General features: G+C 35.5%; 2 protein-coding genes across 5 annotated transcripts in view; one reads left to right on the top strand and one right to left on the bottom strand.

Moving 5' to 3' along the window:
* LOC125242691 overlaps positions 1 to 12,568 on the top strand; it is a 346,473-nt gene that overhangs the window by 283,756 nt on the left and 50,149 nt on the right. The gene's annotated exons all lie outside the window — the stretch shown is intronic.
* Positions 6,020 to 12,568, bottom strand: part of LOC125242690 — a 48,977-nt gene continuing 42,428 nt past the window's right edge. For all 3 annotated transcript variants that reach the window (XM_048151560.1, XM_048151562.1, XM_048151561.1), the window contains 11 exons: positions 10,296 to 10,361; positions 10,069 to 10,134; positions 9,299 to 9,364; positions 9,158 to 9,205; positions 9,010 to 9,075; positions 8,316 to 8,504; positions 7,592 to 7,639; positions 7,440 to 7,505; positions 7,164 to 7,352; positions 6,949 to 6,997; positions 6,020 to 6,722 (listed from right to left, as the gene is read on the bottom strand). In XM_048151560.1, coding sequence (XP_048007517.1) covers positions 6,387 to 6,722; positions 6,949 to 6,997; positions 7,164 to 7,352; positions 7,440 to 7,505; positions 7,592 to 7,639; positions 8,316 to 8,504; positions 9,010 to 9,075; positions 9,158 to 9,205; positions 9,299 to 9,364; positions 10,069 to 10,134; positions 10,296 to 10,361 — 1,189 coding nt within the window. In that variant the 3' untranslated portion in view covers positions 6,020 to 6,386. The remainder of the gene's footprint in view (positions 6,723 to 6,948; positions 6,998 to 7,163; positions 7,353 to 7,439; positions 7,506 to 7,591; positions 7,640 to 8,315; positions 8,505 to 9,009; positions 9,076 to 9,157; positions 9,206 to 9,298; positions 9,365 to 10,068; positions 10,135 to 10,295; positions 10,362 to 12,568) is intronic.

The following is a 12,568-nucleotide window of genomic DNA, read 5'->3' as shown; positions in this document are numbered from 1 at the left end:
TGAGGGGGGACTGAAAGATTCTCGAGGCTGAGGCGTAGGGTTAGAGCCGGCGTAGCTTTATTTGACGTGCATATGCGCATTGTAATATGCCTAATACTTGAAAAATAAATATTTCATTTTCATTTTTAACCGACTTCAAAAAAGGAGGAGGTTCTCAATTCGACTGATTTTTTTTTCATAGAAAGCATGTTATTCAGAGTATACCGTATCTTTCAGCTATAAATGGTTTCTATATTCTTACTATCTGTGACCTAGTAAAATGTGTATAGTGTTAGCTCAGAGCATTAAATCTGTGAGTGTTAGTGTTTAATGTATGTATATGTAGTATAGCATATAAACCGCCCTAATACAAAGTAGGTATACGTGCTCATGGACCCTATGAGCACGTATACCTACTTTGTAACATCTTATAACACCATGGATGCAATAAATAAATATGAATATGATTTCTTCATCCTTAATTTGAGGGTGCCCAATCACTATCAGGCCAATTCACAGAACTAAATCAAGATAGAAGGAAAATGCTCGGCGATTAACAGCGAAACCGAGCGTGTAACGTTTTGTGTCGAGCCTATGACGTCACGAGTGTACTTTAGTGATGGGAACGTTGTCGCCGCGTAACCCGCCATTCGATCGATTGTGGAGGTTACGTGCGGGATGCCCGCCGAAGTTAAAAATATCGAATGTTCATCTTCGTTGTGAAATGAAGTAAGTATATACCTGTATTCGTGTGATGACAAACAATTCACTAGTAGGTATATAATTTGCCTAAGGCCAGGAACAAAGATTTTAGTAGGTAGGTATTAATACTAGTTAATATTTCGTACCTAATATTTTTAAGAAAATCGACCATGTACTCACAGCATTATCCTCATGTTATTTGTTACAACTTTTAGTAATATATAAATATAATTAACCATTAACACATTTTTAGAGTTATTTTTATTCATAATAAATATAGAGCGTATTATGTTTGTATTTGTTTTTCTGCCGACCACAAATTCAACGTTAATACCGTAACTGTAACCTATTTTAAAGTTAAATTTACTTTTCACTGGTACTTTATATGTATAGTTTCATAACAATATAAAAACATAATTATAATTTCCACTGCTTCGCAAAATCGATTTAAATCGAATAAGGACATCGCAGCATACATGACGATATAGTTCCGTGGTGCACCACTATTCTTAAGTTCGACGTGAGTTCGACGGACAAAATAACAAATCTACCTTCACTTTGTCTCGACAGTTTGAATAGCCTATTGGACTTCCGGTTGGGACGCCATCATAGAGGTTTCGTGTCGTGAATAATTTATTTTTCTTTTACTCATTAATGTTGTTTAAAGTGTAATATTGATAGCTTATTATGCAGTAAACTAATGGTGTAGTGAGAAGCTGATGAAGAATTGTTCTCGAAACGCGTTTAGCGTCTTTTTTGTCGTAAACGGCCGGTAGTCCACGTGCTCTTGTAAAATCTAGCTATCAATTTACAAGTGCTAAGTCACCGTACAATGTCGTACTTACCGTACAAAAATTACTAATATTAGCTCATATCACCTTGACACTGGCGAAATAGTCCCAATGGACTGAAGCCATTTAATTTTAAAAACTGAACTGAACTGAATAGCCTATTTTTATATCGCTTGTTTTAAACGCACGCCAAGTCGGACTCGTCAAATTAAAGCCGCAATGGAAAACTAGTTTGACGGCACGGCCATACGTCAGCTATAATGTTTTGATGATAAAAATAGGAAAATCGTGTTTTTTATTTAATAAAAAATATTTTAGGACAAATGGTACTTACCGATGATAGGAAACACTTTGTTTAACACCCTTGCTTTTATTGGTGGAGTTTGAACAGTTAATTATCGAATACCGACCCATTTTGTATTTTTCACTGTATGTCACTCACGGGCAGCGGTCGGGAGCAGACTGACTTGCGCGGCGAACAATGTTGCTCGCTATTTAACTTTTCCGCACGCGAAGTAGATACACTTTTTCCTTCTATCTTGATTTAGTTCTGTGGGCCAATTGTACCGAGAAATCAAAAAGATGTTTGCAAGATGTCATTCATCCACTGTTATCACCCGTATACCCGTACAGTCAACCAATTGGAACCCTAGGCCACTGTAGAACTATGTCATAGTGACGTTATAAATCAGATTGTAAGAAACCTCTTACTGCTTGTAATTTTGACATGGTTGTAGAGTGGCCTAGGGTTCCAATTGGTTGACTGTACTTACTGATAATAGCCGCGGCTTTGGTCTATAATGTGCCAAGCTTTGCTTACTTAGTTTAGGGCTAGGTTGATCTGTGTAAGGTGTCCCTATATATTTATATTTATTTTTTTAAAAAATTATACGCCACCTTTAGATTTTAGGTGTAGACGATAGTCTTTTTTTAATCTTAATGAATAACTACTTTAATGATTTTCATCATCTATACATTTATTTAATTATACCTCACAAGTGACGCATTCTAAGAATTAACATTATGAGAGTCTATTGTCATCACTGAAGTGCACTTATCTTACGCATCACCGATCTAATTATATCTCATTACTGGTCCCGTACACCCCCCCCCCCAACCCATTCAGATAATATATTATTAGATTTAGATAGGCTCCAGACAGATTACTCAGAATATTGTCATTATCACTTTCATTGCGGTTTATCTTTCAAGAAAAACTTATCATTCAAAGGAAAGTTACATAAAATTAGTCATAAGAAAGGGTTCTGAACTTCAATATCTTTTATTAATATTACCACAGTGTAATATCGTAACGGTTTTCTTGTCGTCATAAACCTAAGTTATAAGTCACCTGTCACATTTTATTGAATCAATGTTTAAAAATATCCAATTCCAGTCATATAAACTCAGCCGACATGGTTTTTAGACAAAGACATGGAATTAAAATGAGAGCGCCTCCAAAACTTTATCAAAACCCGGTTGAGTTGTGACTCAGTCGTTCCGGTAGAACAACTTTCCTAGATATTACATGGCATGACACATTGCGCCGAATTCCCCAATACTGCGCAAAAACCATTTTAATAAACGCTAACAACGTTATCATGACACTCTTCGTGTTATTAATTTAATATTGTCAAATATTGCGGTTTCCTTCACTCGCATATGGATACATATAGGTGAAAACGAGACCTTTGTAGAATCACTTGTGTTCAAGCACTTTGTGATACGGTTTAATGATGTTGGCCCTCGCCCTGATACCTGCGCAGTTACCCAAACCAGAGAGTGCGTTTACCTTTGTGTGCGAACTAGTTTTGGCTGGTTCAGTGAATCGTTATAATATAAGTTTGACCTACATGGTAGCAGCTGGAACATTTGACTGTCGAATGTTTGTCTATGTCTGAGAGTCGTAAAATAGTTAATTCATCCATTAGTTGATAATAAACGGACTTAACGTTTTGATTTTTGATTACTAGTGACATTTACATTTGTATCCTTTTTTAAAGCGTATTTATTACCTACTATTTGTCACCATTTACAAATTGCTATGCAGCCATTGAATTATTCCTCTTATAAAATACCTACCTGAACAGAATTAGACTGGAAGTAAATTGAAATGCTTTTTTCCTCATTTACTAAGAAATATGTTGTGATTGACCTGAAAATTACCTCTACCAAGAACATACTAAGCCAAATAAAAACAAACATTTATCCTTAATCCTTACTTGCAAGTTTTTAATAAGTTTCCTCCTCACAAAAACTGCTACTCTTAAAAAAAAACACACAGTTTTCCGTGTTAGGTCAGGACTCAATATACATTAAAAACGCCAGTTTGGTAAAAAACGAAGTAAAACAAAAACTTTTATTACTATATGAGAGTATGATTAAACGTTGCCAAGCTGACCCCAGGCTCTCATGAGCCATGTCAGTATGGTAGAAGCTGAGATAACGCAAGGAAACTTATGATGATGATAATCAGGAAAATTTAACTTCAAATTTCTACTTAGGGAAACCCAGAAGTAAGATCGCTTGGCCTGTCGCGTTGCTAAAATGTGAAACTCCGCCACCCAATATCGTTAGTTATTTATGTAAATGTGTGTTGACACACACACTGACGCAGATGTTTCATAATGCCGTGACTAATGCGTTGCAACAGCTATCCGTCCCCAATACTGCTGAACTTGACATCCATATGCTGGAGAATTAAGGTATGTCCGTTGCTGCTGCGTAAAAACGATTCAACGACGAGTTTAGGGTACCTATTACCGAGCTGACTGAACAATCGCTTACGCTTCTAAATGTGTCGTAGCTACCTTCTCCCTACCTCTTTTCTGTAGTGGCAAGACATAGCCAAACGGCGGCGTTTCGATTGCCACGTCAATGTTTGTCAGTTCAGCGGGCAGGATTGCCAAAATTGCAATTAAACTGAAGAAAAACAATAAAAACACCCCTGGACTTGCATGCTTCGGTAACCGCTTACCCACCATCAGGTGAACCACATGCTTGTTTGTCAACATTTATTTGAAGTACTCCTCTGTTCCTTGTTACCACGATAGATATATTTCACTATTCGTTATCATCAGTGAGTCAACTAATGAAAAGTAGGGTGTGAAAAATCATTAGTTGCTCCTCATTAGTGTATGTTATCTAAACTCTGGCCTTTGTCAATGGGAACAGATTACCGCATTCCATGCCGTTCAATGGCTTGTAGAAAAAATACGACGGATTTACCGATTACATTCATATTTTAATTTCAACAATAATATTTCAGAATCTGGAAACAAGTATATCAACGTAGTATTTTTTCTACAAGCTATTGAACGGCATGGAATGAGGTAAGACTCTAGATGCCTATTTTTGGCAGGTGTTAGTTACAACCTTCGCTTATAAACAATAAGAGGGACCAGATAGATTATTTCTAAGTATCATCACAAAAACGAACTTGAAACGAATTTCATCTTGGGATTGCAATGTAACTTAATACTTTCCATATATTTAACAAGCTGATCTGTTTTCAACAAAGCGTGATCCTTCGTGGAACACCTGTCTCTTTTTTAAGACTGCCACCATTGTGTCGTGTGGAAGGGCTTTTCGGCGGCCATACCTGAGACGTATTATTATTTTATTACCTTCGCGCCGAGTCGTGGGTACCTATATGAAATCCAGTTCAAGTTAGATCTCAGAATATGCAATATTTTTACAAGTCAACAGCTCTCGTTAAACTAGTTCTCTCAAGATCTTATGATTTCTGCGTTGGCGCATTCTCTGTAAGCTTGATTGCATTTGTGGCGCCATCGCCATTCCATTTGCTCCACTTTGTCTGTAAAGGTAGAACAAGGACGAAAGAAGGGAATTGTAAAGGCGGTTTGATATTGCGAATGCAACTCGGTCTATCCTTTGCAACCCTTGTATTGTAACATACATTCCTATATTAATCTTTATGGTGTCTTCTTCATGGTTCCTTAACATACGTTCTAAAAGCTCATAAACTTCTTAAATTTAATCAATCTACAGAGTGGGGCCTGTAACAAAGGCGAAGAATTGAACTGTAGGCTATTCTCCTTATACTGATCAACATTTGTTCAGTGACTTTTAAAAATTATGAAGTGTTTAAATTTTTAAATTTTCATACAAAATAAATATTAGCTTCAATGTACGCCATTATTGTTGTCATTGACGTTGTCTGTCACACTTTAGACTTATCAGAATTCGCAATACATTACCTCTTAGAAAAAACTTTCAAGGGTGATAAAAATCAAAATACAAGTTATTTTTAAAAGTCACCGAACAAATGTTGATCAGTATAAGGAAAATAGCCTAGAGTTCAACTCTTCGCCTTTGTTACAGGCCCCACTCTGTATATCTCTTGCATATGCTGATTCTGACTCCTCTCAATTTAAAGTTGAATGTAGATGTATGTCATCTAATGTAGGTAGTTTACCTATCCATCTGCAGCTAGTTCATATTCCAATAATAAGTCTAATTAATTTGAAAGTGCAGTGGAATTAGGCGACAGTAGCATTAGGTATAATACGAGTAGAAAAACATAATATTAAAATAATCTTTATTTTCTTTTAACCGTTTTGGCAGTCAGGAATAAACATTTGAATAAATGGGCATTTAAAATGCACATCTATTAATTTAATCAACTTGTTAAACAAGATTACAATCGCATTGGATTATCTAAAACAAATATTGTCAATATCCAATCCACTTTCCGTTTAAACAAAAAACTAGACTTAACTCACAATAAAAAAACTTAAACATTAATAGTATCACAATACACTTAAAATATTAATCTTAAAATGAAAGGAAATTAAAAATTGAATGATGATAATCACTGGCGAACTTAAATACAATTAAAACAATCAGTCTTTGCACTGCCAGAATTAGTAAAAATATGATATCTCAATCTCACTAACTTTCATGACCAATAAGCTGCTTTTCATTATCGATCATAGTTTGAATATCAAGTTGCAGCAGTAATGCTCTGTTCGGAGGTAATGTCCGTAATTGTTCAGCTATGCTATTAGCAAATATCTGGTATTCGTCCATGACTACGGTCATTGTGTTTGGAACTGTTACCTGTCCATAAGGATCAGGTATCCCTACTTGAACCATTGGGTTTAAGACTATTTCTTGCGCTGAAGCTTCAGTAATATTGGAGATAGCAACACATTCTTGTTCGATTTCAATGTCAACGCGTTCTTCTTTAATCTCAATTGTGAAATCATCTTCATCTTGTAAAGGATCCTGTGAAAAATGAAATATAAATAAGAATAATATAATTGACTAAATAAAAGCGTCGTAATGCGTTTTAAAAAGCAATATATACATTTTAGCTTCATTACAAGCAAACGAGCTTAGCGATTTATTTCATGAAACGTATTCAAGCTGAAGCACCTTTTGCAAATATATAAGCAGTTAAGCAGATATTACTGAAATAATAAATAAATAAAAAAAAAGTTATTAAACTTACATCTTCAGGAGGCTGGTCCAAAAAGAGATCTTGTTCTATTTTGATTTTTCTGTAATCAATACATTTATTTATATCAAGAGAAGATATTAAAATGAATACTTACCTAAAATTCATATACATATCTCAAATTATCAGTGTCATCGTTTTGATATCAAGTAATTAAAATTTATATTCATCATCTCATCATCTGTCAGCTAGTTTCATCGTGTTCATACCTTATATCCTGTGACTGTTCCAAAAAAGACGTGTAACCGGAGTAACTAATGGAAGGTTCCTCAAATTCACTCGATGTCTTCTGATCTTTACGTGGTCTTCCTCTCTTACGAGTAGCTTGTTTTTTTTCCTTAACGTTTTCTGGCTTCTTCCCCGGCGGTCTTCCCCGTTTCTTTGAAGATGAAGATGCGCTAAACAAATGAAAAAGATTTCTTAAGAGGACAATTATCTAAAATTAAATAAATAAGATCTGATGAAATGTAGTTAAACCAACTTACGTTTCAATTAGTAATTGGTTCGGTGCCGGTTGTTCTGTCTCTTCGCATTGAGGCAAAAGATTATATCTGTAAAAAAAATGTTATACATATTGACGAACGGTATATAGGTATGCAAAATAATAAGAAAAAGATAACTATTTATACAAACTTACTCTTTTATGACTATTTGACAAAGCTCCGCTAGGCTTTTTGGACTTCTCCTGCAACATAAGCAAAATGTTTTTAGAATATCTATTATACATACATAAAAATAAAAAAATAAAAAGATATTTATTTACCAACACAGCACAAAATGGACATGTCCGGACTTATAAAAACTTAGTAAGTAAAATTACAGATGTGTGTGCAGTAAAATGGATGAGACTCAGCGAGACCGCTGATTTTCAGTCCCCAACCAATAAACTTAAATCTAATACTTAACTAAATAACTAGCTTACTAGCTAACCTGGCGAATAGATCGCTGCCAAGGCGATGTAAGTACTTAATAATTACAGGGCGAAAGGGATACAGAGATTAATTTTTTATATTTTGAATTTGAATAAAAGATTTAAAGAGCAAAACAGAATAAATTAGCACTAAGTAAAGGTTGACAAAACTACTTATTTATCAGACAAAATTCATCGTGAACCTGCTAACTACATACATATCCGAAACCTGTATAGTATGTATGGTCCAAAAAGAGATCTTGTTCTATTTTGATTTTTCTCTAATCAATACATTTATTTATATCAAGAGAAGATATTAAAATGAATACTTACCTAAAATTCATAATAATATACATATCTCAAATTATCAGTGTCATCGTTTTGATATCAAGTAATTAAAATTTATATTCATCATCTCATCATCTGTCAGCTAGTTTCATCGTGTTCATACCTTATATCCTGTGACTGTTCCAAAAAAGACGAGTAACCGGAGTAACTAATGGAAGGTTCCTCAAATTCACTCGACGTCTTCTGATCTTTACGTGGTCTTCCTCTCTTACGAGTAGCTTGTTTTTTTTCCTTAACGTTTTCTGGCTTCTTCCCCGGCGGTCTTCCCCGTTTCTTTGAAGATGAAGATGCGCTAAACAAATGAAAAATATTTCATAATAGGACAATTATAGTATGAATTTTCTGAGATGAACTTTTCGCTTTAGCCGTAATCTGTTAAACAAAGGCCTTTGTTTCTATTATTCCCGGCGGCTAGCTCCCGTTTCCACAGCACGTGCTAAAGTCTCAGTGTAGTTAAAAAGCAACTATCATGATAGCAATAAGGTTCAAATTTATTAAACAGTTTGCACTGTTTGCAGTATGCAGGTAACTTTTTTTGAAGATGACAAAACGTGTTATCTCCGAAAGGTCTTTTTATGGATTTGAACCTTATTACTATCATGATAGTTGCTTTTTAACTACACTGAGACTATAATAGCACGTGCCGTTTAAACGGGAGCTAGCCGCCGGGAATAATAGAAACAAAGGCCTTTGTTTAACAGATTACGGCTAAAGCGAAAAGTTCATCTCAGAAAATTCATACTATATCTAAAACGAAATAAATAAGATCTGATGAAATGAAATCAAATTCAACTTACGTTTCAATTAGTAATTGGTTGGGTGCCGGTTGTTCGGTCTCTTCGCATTGAGGCAAAAGATTGTATCTGTAAATAAAATGTTATATTGACGAACGGTATATAGGTATACAAAATAACAAGAAAAAGATACCTATTTATAAATACTTACTCTTCTATGACTATTTGACAAAGCTCCGCTAGGCTTTTTGGACTTCTCCTGCAACATAAGCAAAATGTTTTTAGTATATCTATTATACATACATATCCGAAACCTGTATAGTATGTTTAAACATATTTTGGTGCAACATACCCTTTCTTTTTCTTTGGTATGATTTCTGGCGGTTTTTCTGTTCTCTTCTTCAAAGCCCTCAAAGGTCTGCAAGTAAAACATAGATTAAAATTAAAACACTCACATAATCACTGAATCCCATAAAAGGGGTACGCAGAACACATCAACTACTCAAGTTTCAGTGCCACTCGTGGCAAAAAGGGGTTGAAAGAAAACGAAATTGTGACATTGCAGTGACAGGTTTCCAGCATCTCGCCGACGCCACAATTTTACCCATACCCCACAGTCGACTTCTACGACACTCAAGGGAAGAAAGAATTCACCACACAGGCAAATTAAAACAATATCTTATACTTTTAAATGAGCAATTCTTGTATATTTATTTATTTATATATACCGACGATCTCGGAAACCGCTCTAACGATTTCGCCGAAATTTGTTATGTGGGGGTTTTCGGGGGTGAAAAATCGATCTAGCGTAGCCTTAGATCCCGGAAAACGCGAATTTTCGAGTTTTCATGAGTTTTTCTTTCGCGGTAGTAAACGTCAAATATGGTCGTGAATATGCTTAGCTCAGTCGTACGAGGTCGGTCTAATGTACGCAGATAGATCGTAGGTGTCAGGGTTTCGAATCCCGGCCAGAAATTAAATTTTTGTTTTTTGTCTTTTTTTTTTATTTATAAGAGTTTTTTTTATCTAAAGACGTGATATATTAAAATAGAACCGAGCGAAGCTCGGTCGCCCAGATATTATTGTATAAAACAAACAAATGCATAAAACTTTGTGACTTACTTTCCACCAACGACGGAAAATGACTCAGGAGATGTAAGCTTTTTTGGCTCTTTTTGAAGTTTGTATCTGTGAAAAATACAAATCCGTTATTCATTTTTATATAAGGATATAGAATCATATGAGTTAAATAAAAAAAAACATGACTTGAAATGAAACTGTATCTTTTCAAACATTACTAATAATATATTTACTATGAAATGAATAGACATATAAAGCATGAATCTTACTTAGCGATCACTCTTTTGCATAGCGATACTAAACTCTTTGGCCGACGAAGTTGCGCTGACGCATGCCTGAAACAAAGAAATGATACGATAAAATTTAAAATATATATTAACGTGGACTTGGAGTAAAGTTATCTGTTCTTGGTTATTTTTGTACAAAACAACATAATATAATTACATATAACAATTTACTCGTATTTTTATACCCTTGTATCCTCGTGTCAACATAATTATCACGTGTTTAGCAGTTAAGGTAACTTAAAGGTAGGCAAAAAAGAGTGAAAATGGGACAATTCTCGTACACAACTGAGTTAATAGTTGTCACATTCAAAACTGTTTTTACATAGATGGCGCCACCATCTATTAATTTCTACTCTATTTTGCCAGGCTGTATAGTCTTTTGTATAGTGTGTATATTTGTGAAAGGAATTAAATAAAAAACCCAGTTTCTAATTTAATTATCTTTATTTTCAGGTAAGTACGTCAATAGTCCAGACGATGGAATTAACTAGCAAAAACAGGTCAGAAACACATTATCATGAATCAAGAGGTTATACTAAATGACACAGTCCATAGTCATAAAAAAAATAACTTGTAATGAATAAAAGGTAAGAGGAGTTAAGGGGATGTGGCCATCTTGGTAATCATCTCTCTGACAGTTGTATCGGAGGACTCAATGACCTCATTGCGCCGGCGCCGCCAGCTGTGACGGAAGTGACGCACACATGTGTACTCGCACTATGCGTGTGCGTAGTTGTTATACGTTTTACGAGTACTAATCAATGGCGCACTACGACTATGAATCGTCAGGAATGTGTGATTCTTTTTTTTAGGGTTCCGTAGCCAAAATGGCAAAAACGGAACCCTTATAGTTTCGTCATGTCCGTCTGTCCGTCTGTCCGTCTGTCCGTCTGTCCGTCTGTCACAGCCGATTTACTCGGAAACTATAAGTACTACAGTGATGAAATTTGATGGGAATATGTGTTGTATGAACCGCTACAAAATTATGACACTAAATAGTAAAAAAAAGAATTGGGGGTGGGGCCCCCATACATGTAACTGAGGGATGAAAATTTTTTTTTCGATGTACATACCCGTGTGGGGTATCAATGGAAAGGTCTTTTAAAATGATATAAAGTTTTCTAAAAACATTTTTCTTAAAGTGAACGGTTTTTGAGATATCAGCTCTCAAAGTCGTAAAAAGTATGTCCCCCCCCTCTATTTTTATAACTACGGGGTATAAAATTCTAAAAAAAATAGAGGTGATGCATGCTAATTAACTCTTTCAACGATTTTTGGTTTGATCAAAGTATCTCTTATAGTTTTTGAGATAGGTTGATTTAACTGTAATTTTGGTTAAGTTATTGGTTTATTATATTTGCTGCTACGGAACCCTTTGTGCGCGAGCCCGACTCGCACTTGGCCGGTTTTATTTAAATGGGCTTACTCTTGGCTTCAGACTAGCCAAAGGCAAAGACGTGGCCTATGATCATTGAAGTATAATGTAAGTAGTAATAGCTCAATGCCTATGATGGAGTGTGCTCGCCCAGAAGATGCCTCTTCCCCTACGTTACCCTAGATTTGAAGGTTACCAGGTTATATGCGATCGGACATATTAGCTGCCGGCAAGGAAGGGATTCATACTGTGCTCGAAAAAATCCTTTTCAGTACAGATGGTCGTTTTTTTACGCACTAGTGCGAGAAGTGGTTCATTATATGGCAGGTCGAAACTTCGGAGGGCTATCTGTACTAAAAACATCGTACGATACACGTGCGAAAAGGAAATTCGTAACTCGTGTCGATTTAAAACACTCCCTTCGGTCGTGTTTTAATTTATCGCCACTCGTTTCGAACTTCCTTTTTTACGCACTTGTATCGTAATGTACTATTTTAATATAACGTGTTAAAAAACGTTTCTCATCAGACTGGCTATGGTCAGTCTTTACTAATAATATTAGCTTTTCTGACCTATCCCATATCCCAGGGTTTTTAATAAGGAACCAACCGGCGCATTATGCTTCCAATTTTATCACAGATCTACGTGGATAAAGTAGGTACCCGTCACGCTCTGGCAAGTAAGTCAGTGTGAGAGTGACAGATGTCATATCCACGTGGATAAGTGATACAATTGGGAGCATAATACGCCGGGCCGGCAGGCAAATATCGGGAACATTTTTATATAGTAATTGCACTTCAAACCTAAGCACCTTCTATCTCAAGTAAGTATGACTTTCTCGAGTCTAGGCGAGGCAGGCTGACTATTGATTTACAACAGG

This window comes from Leguminivora glycinivorella, chromosome 3, assembly GCF_023078275.1.
Source record: "Leguminivora glycinivorella isolate SPB_JAAS2020 chromosome 3, LegGlyc_1.1, whole genome shotgun sequence".
NCBI lineage: Eukaryota > Metazoa > Arthropoda > Insecta > Lepidoptera > Tortricidae > Leguminivora > Leguminivora glycinivorella.
This window is presented reverse-complemented; position numbering and strand designations above follow the sequence as displayed.